Source organism: Gnatocerus cornutus, chromosome 8 (assembly GCF_029298725.1).
Source record: "Gnatocerus cornutus isolate USDA-ARS CGAHR chromosome 8, icGnaCorn1.1, whole genome shotgun sequence".
Taxonomy (NCBI): domain Eukaryota; kingdom Metazoa; phylum Arthropoda; class Insecta; order Coleoptera; family Tenebrionidae; genus Gnatocerus; species Gnatocerus cornutus.
In genome coordinates, this window is record NC_142240.1 from 8,075,039 (window position 1) to 8,087,307 (window position 12,269).

At 33.1% G+C, this 12,269-nt stretch overlaps 3 protein-coding genes across 4 annotated transcripts in view; 2 read left to right on the forward strand and 1 right to left on the reverse strand.

Annotated features, from left to right (window-relative positions):
• Positions 1 to 12,269, reverse strand: part of DAAM (disheveled-associated activator of morphogenesis-like protein) — a 91,508-nt gene that overhangs the window by 66,648 nt on the left and 12,591 nt on the right. The window lies entirely within an intron of this gene.
• LOC148169429 (uncharacterized) lies at positions 2,298 to 5,795 on the forward strand. The gene is made up of 3 exons (XM_088044195.1): positions 2,298 to 2,316; positions 2,369 to 3,013; positions 5,740 to 5,795. Exons 1-3 carry the CDS (start codon positions 2,298 to 2,300, stop codon positions 5,793 to 5,795), a joined length of 720 nt encoding a protein of 239 aa, XP_087900321.1.
• LOC148169430 (sialin-like) lies at positions 8,468 to 9,928 on the forward strand. Its single transcript, XM_088044196.1, has 3 exons — positions 8,468 to 9,210; positions 9,254 to 9,351; positions 9,399 to 9,928. Exons 1-3 carry the CDS (start codon positions 8,483 to 8,485, stop codon positions 9,926 to 9,928), a joined length of 1,356 nt encoding a protein of 451 aa, XP_087900322.1. The 5' UTR covers positions 8,468 to 8,482.

The window sequence follows — 12,269 nt, forward strand, 5'->3', positions numbered from 1 at the left end:
TATTTACTATATCAAAATCGATGTTTTCTCCGATATATGCTTAATAAAGAAAATCACATGCATAGATTTCTATCAAAACACAAAGTTGTTTATTAAAATTGTTGACGTCCGGCTTTACGTGCCCCAAAAATGACATAATATTGATTTATTCTTATTAAATGAATCTACAAAAAAAGAAGATAAAAATAATATTTTTTGTACCTCAAATTTTGAAAATATCTTAATTGTCTGGCGCTTTTCCCTAATACCTTTGAGTCATATATCAATCGAAAAGCAGTTCGAAGGCTACCATCTGTCTAAATTTTAGATTAAAAATAAGACACGAAGTTTATGAGAGGCACTCAAGAAACGAAAATTTCAATTTTTTTTTATCGCTTGAGTCGTTTTTTTATCTGAAACGGGATTCTAAATAAAAAAGACGCAAGGAAGACAATGGCGAAGACCGTTTCTTTCCATCTCTCGTACTTTCAAAAATATTTCGGAAAATTTCGGAACTAAAAATGTATGGTCCGAAAATAAATCGGCCATAACTCAGTTATTTCTTGTCTCATGTGGATTTTGAGCTCAGATTTGGAATCTGCGTGAAATTCTGCGAAAATGAATATCCATAACTTAAGTCTTCTCGAAATTTAGAATAAAGTTTTCTTTTCTTTGACTTCTTTTTTCGAAAAAATAATTAAAAAATCGAATTCGAATTTGTGGGTGAATTTCAATAAGTTTTTAACATCAGCCTCTTATACACTGTATTCTTGTTATTTTTTTTTTATTTAATTAACAGTTTAAACATAATAAATAACGCGAATTTTATCATAATAGGGCCAACATTACCAAAATTATGGCTCCTTATGGAAAATATTGCAAAATTTTTGGTTTGTTCTCAAAATGAAAATTTCTAAAATCTGTCTTTTATACGCTTTATTCTTGGAATTTGGCTCATCAATTCAACAGTTTCAACATAATAAGTTCCTTAATTTTCACTACCATAAAGCCAAATTTACCAAAATTATGACTCTTTATGAAAAATATAAAATTTTGGTTTGTTCTCAAAGTAAAAATTTCTAAAATCTGTCTCTTATACACTTTATTCTTGTAATTTGGCTCATTTAATCAAAACACAGTACTTAATGAGTTCCGTAAATTTGATCATCATAGGGCTCAAATTACCAAAATTATGGGTGTTTAAACAAAATATTGCAAATTTTTGATTTGTTCTCAAAATGAAAATTTCTAAAATCTGTCTCTTATACGCTTTATTCTTGTAATCTAGTTTATTGGGCCAAAATTACCGAAATTATAGGTTTTTATAACAAATATAGGAAATTTTTGATTCATCTCAAAATGAAAATTTCTAAAATCTGTCTTTTATACGCTTTATTCTTGGAATTTGGCTCATCTATTCAACAGTTTTAACATAATAAGTTCTTTAATTTTCACTACCATAAGGCCAAATTTACCAAAATTATGACTCTTTATGAAAAATATGAAATTTTGGTTCGTTCTCAAAATAAAAATTTCTAAAATTCTGCGTAAATGAATATCCATAACTTAAGTCTACTCGAAATTAAGAGATATGTCTTCTCTTCTTTGACTTCTTTTTTCGAAAAAATAATTAAATTTTCGAATTCCGGAAAATGTAAGAGCGAATTTTGACCAAAGAATTGCAGGGAAAACGATGCTGCAAATCGAATCTCTCTATTTGTCGTAGTTTCAAAGATTTGGAACATCAATAATTCCGAACTTTCAAACTTTTGGCCCCCGAGCGAAAAGTCGAAATTTCAATTGACTAAACTTTATTATAACTTTGACGTACCGGGATTTTGATTCAGCGCGAAATTCTGCGCAAAATAAGTCCCGACAACAACAATTTTGATTCACGAATAACTGAGATATTGACCAAAATAGGTTTTGATTTTTAATAAGTTTTTCATGGTGAAAACGACGGGTTTCAAAAATAAGCGAGATATCAACCGATATTTCTATACTATATTCAGGATTGGCGCTGTTTTTGATTCTAACATAGCGTGGATGAATTTCGAAGGTTTTTTTATTCAAGGTCAGATTTCTGGAAAGAGCAGAAGCAAAGCACCGGAAGAAAAAGTAGTCTCGTTTTTTTGTAACACAGTTAATTTTTCAGGTTTATTTTGTGTATCATAGAATGGATCGAATTTGGTCATAACAAGTTCGTCCTTATCGCTATCAGTTTTTAGAAAAATTAAGTGTTTAGTTTAAGTGGCAATAAATTATACAAATTGCCATAACGTCGCAGTTACTAAATTATTTGTCACGTAACTGTTCAAATGGCTACAAATTGGAAAGGTAAAATTCAAAAATCGCCAAAATCGCACTTTTTCCTACTTCTTTTATTCAGAAACGACTTGTCGCCGAATACTCTCCGCCATGGTGGTGTCCGGTTTCATCATAAATTCAATGGTAAAAAGCATGTTCGGCATAACCATCGTCGCCATGGCAAAAGATGACTTCCATTGGAACGAAGAAGAAAAACAGAGCATCATGGGTGTTTTTTTCTGGGGCTTTGCTCTGACGAAGATCCCCAGTGGGAGACTCGCTGAGACTTTCGGTTCTAGAAAAATCACCGGATATTCCATGATGGGTGCTTCCATTCTTACCATAATAACCCCCGTCATCGCAACATTCAACTATTATCTTTTACTAGCGTCCAGAGTCTTGATGGGTTTGTTGCTTGGGGCGAGTTGGCCAGCTGTTATGCCCTTAGCCGCGAAGTGGATACCATTCAAACAACACTCAGTTTTTATTTCGTGCATAACAGCAACTTCTTTGGGCACAGGAATTGTTTTTTCTATGTGCGGTTTTCTAATCCACTCCTGTGGTTGGAGGAGCGTCTTTTACATAATTGGAAGTCTGGCGTCTCTGTGGTCAATAATTTGGTTCGTTTTGGTCTACGACTCCCCCCAACAACACCCTCTGATTTCGAGCGAAACTCGTGTCGTCCGAAGAAGCTCCCAGAAACTCTCCGACATTCCTTGGAAGCGAAGTAGAGCGAAGCTATTAATAAATGAGAGAGAAAATATTTATTTGAAATGTTATCTTGTCAATAAAATTAGTTCATTTTTCTTGTGCAAGCTGAAGAGATTTTCTAGAATGGAATGGATCCAGTCTATTATATTAATCCCGTGTTAATATTCTTGTGGAACGAGTTTGTTGCAACTACAAGGAAGACACTGCGAATTTTAATGCAGTGATCGATAAAAATGGCCACAATTAGTAAAACGGCTCTAAAGCTGCGATGTTATTTTTTAGTCTTTATTGCCGTTTATGTGAGAATTCTCAAAATTATGGGTCTTTATGAAAAATGTTGAAAATTTGTGTTTCGTCCTCAAAACAAAAAATTCTTAAATCTGTCTTTTATAAACTTTATGCTTGTTATTTGGCCCATTTATCAACACACTAAACATAATAAGTTACGTAAATTTCATCACCATAGGGCGCAAATTACCAAAATTATGGGTGTTTGTGAAAATTATTGCAAATTTTTGGTTTGTTCTCAAAATGAAAATTTCTAAAATCTGTCTCTTATACACTTTATTCTTGTAATTTGGCTCATTTAATCAAAACACCAAGGGCCGGTTTACACAATGATGATCATTTAATTGAAATTAAGTTAATCTTGCAACTAATTTGACGATTGGTGACATTTGTCGGAAAAATAATCACATGTCACTTTAACATGATGTCAAAATTAAAGATTTAACATAGCTTCTGTAAACCGACCCTATGCAGAATAAGTTCCGTAAATTTCATCATCATAGGACCTAAATTACCAAAAGTACAGGTGTTTATGAAAAATATTGCAAACTTTTAGCTTGTTCTCAAAATGAAAATTTTTAACATCGACATCTTATACACTATATTCTTGTTATTTTTTTTTATTTAATCAAAAGTTTAAACATAACAAATGCCGTAAATTTTATCATAATAGGGCCAAAATTACCGAAATTATGGCTCTTTATGGAAAATATTGCAAATTATTGGTGTGTTCTCAAAATGAAAATTTCTAAATTCTGTCTCTTGCACGCTTTAGTCTTGTAATTTGGTTTATTTAATCAAAAATTTAAAAATAATAAGAGCCGTAAATTTTAGCATAGTTGGGCCAAAATTACCGAAATTATAAGTTTTATAAAAAATATTGGGAATTTTTGGTTTATCTCAAAATGAAAATTTCTAAAATCTGTCTTTTAAACGCTTTATTCTTGAAATTTGGCTCATCTATTCAACAGTTTTAACATAATAAGTTCCTTAATTTTCACTACCATAAGGCCAAATTTACCAAAATGACGGCTCTTTATGAAAAATATGAAATTTTGGTTCGTTCTCACAATAAAAATTTCTAAAATGTGTCTCTTATACACTTTAATCTTGTAATTTGGCTCATTTAATCAAAACACAATACTTAATAAGTTCCGTAAATTTCATCATCATAAGCCTCAAATTACCAAAATTATGGGTGTTTATGAAAAATATTGCAAATTTTTGGTTTGTTCTAAAAATGAAAATTTCTAAAATCTGTCTCTTGCTCGCTTTAATCTTGTAATTTGATTTATTTATTCAAAAATTAAAAAATAATAAAAGCCGTAAGTTTTAGCATAATTGGGCCAAAATTACCAAAATTATAAGTTTTTATAAAAAAATTGGGAATTTTTGGTTCATCTCAAAATGAAAATTTCTAAAATCTGTCTTTTATACGCTTAATTAAACAGTTTCGACAGATTAAGTTCCTTAATTTTTACTACCATAAGGCCAAATTTACCAAAATTATGTCTCTTTATGAAAAATATGAAATTTTGGTTCGTTCTCAAAATAAAAATTTCTAAAATCTTTCTTATATACTTTATTCTTGTAATTGGGTTTATTTAATCAAAAGTGTAAACAAAATAAGTGCCGTAAATTTTATCATAATAGGGCCAAAATTACCGAAATTATTGGTATTTATGGAAAATATTAGAAATTTTTGGTTCGTTTTCGAAATGAAAATTTCTAAAATCTGTTTCTTCTGAAATTTATTTTGTAAATTGGTTCATTATATAAACAGTTTAAACATAATAACTTCATTAACTTTTGTCATTATTGGGGTAAAATTACAAAAATAATGGGTCTTTGGAATATTGGAATTCAACATCTAGTTTTGGATATCTGAGAGCGGATTTCTAAGAAGTAAAACGCAAAAAAAATAACGGCGAAATCTGCTTCTTTCTATCTGTAGTGTTGGACATATTAAGCATTAAAAATTCGGAAATAAAAACTCACTAACCGAAATTTTAATTAGTCACAACTTAATTATTTATTGGCGAACGTGGATTTTGAGCCCGAACTTCAAATATGTGTAAAATTCTGCTTAAAATGAGTACCCATAACTTAAATTTGTCCAAAAATAAGCGCGATATCGACGAAAGTAAATTTACAAGGTTTAGTCAATATTTTTCTTTTCGAAAAAATAATTAAATTTTTGAATTCCGCAAGATGTCAGAGCGGATTCTTATCAGCCCAAGAGCGAAAAGAACGGCTGCTAAGAATCTATTGTTTGTCTAAACTTCAGATCGATAGGACAAGTAGTCTATGAGAGGCGGTCAAAAAACGAAAAATTCAATTTTATTCATGGTCGTAATTTTTCTCGCGAAAAAATCTTGCATCGAATTTTGGATATCTGAAAGAGGATTCTTAAAGAGAAAAACAGAGAAAAGCACGAGACATTTTTGGTGTTAGCGTCAGCGGAGTTGCAGAAGTGCGACGCCAAGTGGAAGCAAAGAAAGAAGAGATAAAAATTTACTAAATACTTGTAATATTTGTTTGGTGTTATCTTATCAATAAAATTAGTTTTATTTTTCTTGTGCTAGCAGAAGAAATTTTCTAGAATGCAACGGATCCAGTCTATTTTATTAATCCCGTGTTAATATGCTTGTGGAACGAGTTCGTCGCAACTACAAGGAAGACACTGCGAATTTTAATGCAGTGATCGATAAAAATGGCCACAATTAGTAAAACGGCTCTAAAGCTGCGATGATATTTTTTAGTCGTTATTGCCGTTTATGTGAGAATTTTAAATTGAAGAACCATCAAACTCTTATATTGCTCCAACCGCAAACACTGACTCAATTAAAAGAACATTTTGGGGTGATTTTCAAACATTTTTATTAGGGCGAAAACAATTTTTAATGCATTTTAGTTACATATCAATCGATAAAGCAGCCCAAAATCTATCATATGTTCAAATTTCAGATCGATCTGACGAGTAGTTTACAAGAGGTGGTCAAAAATCGAAAAACTCTATTTTCCCATAACTCGAGGGAAATTTTTTTATTGAAAAAATCAGATTTCAAATTTTGGATATCTGAGAGCGAATTAATATGCGTCAAATTTTGCGTAAATTGAGCAACCATACTTATGTTTGTTTCAACAATAAGCGAGATATCAATCAAAATAAATTTAGATAGGTTCAGTCAGATTTTTTTTTAATTCAATTTTTAAATTCCGGAAAATGTAAATACAGATTTCAAAAAAACGATGGCGAAAACCGCATTTCTATCAGTCGTAGTTTCCAAGATATAGAACATCGAAATTTCCTCAAAATTTTGGCCTTCTGGCGACAATCCAAATTTGTAATCGGTCATTACTAGCTTATTTGTTGACGTACGGTAATTTTGAGTCCAGATTTGAATTCATCACAAAATTCTGCACAAAATGAGCAGTTTGCTTCGATAATAAACTAGATATTCACCGAAATGAGTTTTGAAAAGCTCAATTTCCAGTAATTTTCTAGAACTTCCTCAGGGGGAAAACGATGTTCAATGTGTTTGGGTTATACATATAAAAATAAAAAAGCAGCTTGACATCTATCATCTATCCGAATTTCAAATTGATATAAGACAAGTGGTTTACGAGGCAGTCGACAGACGATAAAAATTTTTCCTCGTCTTAATCAGAAATTTTTTTCTCGAAAAAAATTAGCCATCTAGTTTTGGATATCTGAGAGCGGATTCCTAAGAAGTAAAGCGCAAGAAAAATAACGGCGAAATCCGCTTCTTTCTATCTGTAGTGTTTGACATATTGAGCATTAAAAATTTGGAAATAAAAACTCACTAACCGAAATTTTAATTAGTCACAACTTAATTATTTGTTGGCGTACGTGGATTTTGAGCCCGAATTTCAAATATGTGTAAAATTGTGCTTAAAATAAGTACCTATATCTTAAATTTGTTACAAAAGTAAGCGAGATATCGACCAAAGTAAATTTACATAGGTTTAGTCAGTTTTTTTTTTCGAAAAAATATTAAATTTTCGAATTCTGAATGATGTAAGAGCGGATTCTTATCAGCTCGGCCGCATTTTTCTATATGTCGTAATTTCTGATACATGAAACATCGATATTTCCGAACCTACAAAATTTTGCCCCTCTGGCGATAAGCCAAAATTTTAATCGGCCATAACTCAGTTATTTAATGACGTATGGCAATTTTGAGCCCGGATTTCGATTGAGCGCAGAATTCTGCGTAAAATGAGTCGCAATAACGTAATTGTGCTGCACAAATAAACTAGATATTGACCAAAACAGGTTTTTGGGGGGTAATTTTCGAGTGATTTTCTAGGAACTTTTTCAGAGAGAAAACTACGCTTAATGTCTTTAAGTTATAAACTCGTATATGTATATCAATCGAAAGGGCAGCTCAAAATCTATCGTTTGTCTAAATTTCATATCTATAGTACAAGTAGTTTATGAGAGGCGGTTAAAAAACGAAAAATTCAATTTTTTTCATGATCGGAACTTTTCTCTCAAAAAAAATTTGCATCGAATATCTGAAAAAGGATTCTAAAAGAGAAAAGCATGAGAAATTTTTGGTGTTGCAGAAGTGCGACGCCAAGTGGAAGAAATAAAAAATTACAAAATACTTGTAAGGTTTGTTGGGTTTAATTTTATCAATAAAATTAGTTTTAGTTTTATTGTGCAAGCAGAAGAAATTTTCTAGAATGCAACGGATCCAGTCTATTTTAATAATATTCTTGTGGAACGAGTTTGTTGCAACAAGAACTTCAAGGAAGAGACTGCGAATTTTAATGTAGTGATTAAACGAGATCGATAAAAATGGCCACAATTAGTAAAACTAATTCTAGTTTTCTCCGTTTATATCAGAATTTTAAACACAACCAAAGAGCCATCAAACTCTTATATAGCTTCAACCGCAAACACTGGCTCAATTAAAAGGACGATTTGTGTGACGGTGCGAAACCTAATTAGGCACACGTCCTATATTTTATTACCTCATTCTAAGAGATAAACTACTGTCCCAAATTAGCAGACATTATAACCACAGCTTGCGCAAACAACAATTGCTTTGGTTACCCACAACGAGACTCAAAAGAATGACATGCAGGATAATATCAGGTTTAGTGGCTTTATAATTATTTTAATTCTCTTGTAGATATTTTTCTTTGTCGGAGGATTCTGTACGTCATGGTTGTCAGTGGGTTCATCTTGAATTCCGCCCTTAAAATCATTTTCAATATAACCATCGTCGCGATGGTAAAAAATGACAATTTCACCAACGCCACCACCGAGGATCTCTTCCCTTGGAGCGAAAACCAGAAACAAGACGTGTTGGGGGTGTTCTTCTGGGGTTTCGCCTTGACGAAAATCCCCAGTGGACGACTAGCGGAGATGATTGGCTCGCGATCTGTTACTGGATACTCCATGGTCTTGGCGTCTCTCTTAACAATTTTAACCCCTACGATTTGTTACTGGAATTACTATCTCTTGTTAGTTTCCCGTGTCATCATGGGGTTTCTAATCGGTGCCAGCTGGCCGGCAATCATGCCCCTGGCGGCGAAGTGGATTCCACCCCAAGAACAATCAATTTTCATCGCCTGTGTCGCGTCCACCGGCGTGGGGGTGGCAATCACTTTCCATTTATGCGGCTTTCTTATCGCGACGTACGGCTGGAAAAGCGTCTTCTACGTCACTGGAATAGCATCGTTGCTATGGTCGGCGTCGTGGTTTTACCTCGTCTACGACACCCCCCAGCAACACCCCCGGATCTCCCGTGAAGAACGACTCTCTCTAGAGAGACAAATCGATACTGGGAAAAGCAAGAAAGTCAGAGTCCGCGAGGTGCCATGGAAAGAAGTGGCGAAATCGGGGGCGGTTTGGGCAATCGCCGCAGGCCAAGTCGCCACGTTCTTCGGGTAAAAAACACGATTTTTCGACGTGAGTTAAATGGGGTTTCAGGTACTCCACCCTCTCGAACGAAATCCCCTCGTACATGACCCAAGTCCTGCACCTGGATATCGAGCAAGTTGGGGCGTTTTCGGGACTCCCTTACTGGGGTTTGGGGTGCAACCTCACCGTTTTTCTTACTTTCGAGTTGTTACAGGAGGCTACATCGCCGCCATTATTTCAGGGTACATCGCCGACGAGCTCCGCAAGTCCCGCCGCCTCTCCACCACCACGATTCGGAAAATCTTCGAAACTATTTCCCTAACAATCCCGTGTTTTTGCATGCTGACTTTGGCCTTCTGGGGCTACGACAGTCCCATCGCAATAACCGCGTTTACCATAAGCCTGACGACCAACGCAATCAGCACAGCTGGACACTGCGCAAATATCCTTGATATCTCGCCGAATTTCGCAGGGACTATCTGTGGGATCGTAAACACGATTTCTGCCTTTACTGCGTATTTTTCCACGCAGCTAGTGGCGAAACTACTTGAGAAAGGCCACGATTTTAACGACTGGAAGTATCTTTTTTGGATCGTGTTTGGGGTGTATTTTTGCGCCACTTTTATTTATTTAGCGCTGTGTTCGGGGGAGTTGCAGGCGTGGGATTCCATCAAGAAGACCAAGAGAGAGGACAAGGAGGTTGGAGTTGATGAACGAGAAAAGTTTGATTTAGTTGTGGAATAAAACTTTTATTTTATGTTGTTTACCGTATCAAATATTGCGGCGAGACGTTTCCGTTAAATAAATAACGCGTTTATGATTCCTCACATGAAAGAAGTCAATCAGGAAATTGTAGTTGAACCCCATTTTATTGGCACAATTATTTTTGAAAACGTAAATAATATTTTATCCACACTCAACTTATAACTACATAATTGGATTTTTATCCAAACTTATGAACCGTATTTTATCTTCTAAACTATTTAATAAATTAGTTTACAAAGTACGAAAATAGTTACATAACAAAAAAGAGTGTATTACTGATGTCCATTAATGCATCAATTTTTAGAAAAAATCATTCATTAATAAACGCCGATGAAAAAAATTCGATTACTCCACTGTTACAAAAATGGAAGAACAAATTAAAACAAATCATTTAAATTTATTTATTAAATAACTTTTTTGCATTAACCTTTTTCAAACATCGTGTTTCAAAATGATTTTCATCTAGTTACCTTTGGACAGTAATTCCTTTTGTGCCGCTCGCATTGTACTGTGTTAGAACTACTTCTGTCACTTTGGATTTCTGTCAGTAATGTCACTTGTCAGGCGTCAAAATCGCCGATAGGAAAAGAATTTAAACAACAAACAGAAAAATTTTAAGTCCGGATTACAAAATTTCAGGCCCGGGGCTAAATTGTAAAAGGGAGCCCATCGATAAAATTATGCAAAGAAAGCCTTACGTTCTTGATTTGTATTTTTTTCAATTTCTATGGCAAATTTTTACACGGCAAAAGGCCCCTAAGAAAGTGGGGCCCGGTGCTAAAGCACCCTTAGTCCGGACTTGTAGTTGTACTAGATCTGTGTCTATTAATCGTGAAATTCAAATATCACCAAACCCGCGCATGAAGAATAGCCGGCCCATGGGCGTCGATAATGGGAAATTTTACTCAGGTTAAAGTTGTGTTATTTTTTGATGCCACGCCACTGCTAAACAAACAATTTACTAAGGCGCACATTTTCGTTCGGTCAGGTCAGGTCAGGTCAGGTCAGGTCAGGTCAGGTCAGGTCAGGTCAGGTCAGGTCAGTTCAAAGTTTTTCCAAAGCTAAGTTTTCCTTTTTTATTATTTTATTTTATTAATTTATTATTTTGTAATGGAAAACCACTTGAAATCACAATACCCTTTTCCTATATTTACCACAGATCTTTCGTTATATTTTCACAATTTAGATAATTATTTTTCTCATTATAATATAGTAAATGAAAACGATAAATATAATATTACAAAAGCAAATTTTCCTCTAGCAATGACAAAATTTCACTTTTTATTTTGAATCACAATCAACGTAGGAATCTTTTGATTCGTTAAAAACTCATTTATCTTCATTACATAATCAGAATAGTTTTAGTAGAATAGATGATTTAATGAATAAACTTAAATTTATTGATAATTGTTATATGTTAAAAAATATTACTTAATTAACTTAACTTTGAATTGAATTCCAAATTCTATTTTACTTACAAGGTTTATTTTTTTGCAAACTTACCTTCTTATTTAAAACCTTATTATGGTAGATCAGGTAAAATCTGCTCAAATGACCTTAATAGATTAGCTGTTTGTTTAGATAAAATTAAAAATTATAATAACAAATTCGAACGATGATATTTTCTAATCTAATGATTTTCTAATCATAATTATCAAAATAAAATTCCACAAAATTATAAGAGTAATTATCAAAGACCATTTGTCTTTTTAGAAATTATACACGAAGGTCTTACACAAACTCATTTAATTACAATTATGTTATTTTCATAGATTCGACAATTCTTCATGCAAATGCAACGGATTTCCATGTCCAGCCAATAGAAAAAATTAGATTTTTGTTTGTTACATTTATCTTTAGTGAAACAAACAAAACATTACAAGGGCAATTTAATTAATATTTATGATGAAATTAACGATATTCGCTTTGTTGCTCATACTGGATCCTCTTAAAATATTTTTGCACAAACGCACCTTGAAATCCCCAAGCTTATATTAACAAAGATTTATATTTTTGTAATTACGTTTAAAATAAAATTATTTTGGTCCATTTAAGGTTTTAAAACGTTATAAGAAATATTTTATTTTAGATTATGGGGTTGATGGTATAGTTTCTTTAAATAGAATTAAACCAGCTTATACTAATTATATAAAACTACAATACAAAAGACATGATAAAAGTAATCAAATAATGCACCTTCTAATACTTTTCGAATATTGCCATTGTTATCTTTTGTATACAGAGTGTCCCAGAACTCGCGCAGGACCCGTTAACAGCGGATGCAGATGTTAAATTTGAAACGAACTGTATAATACAAGAA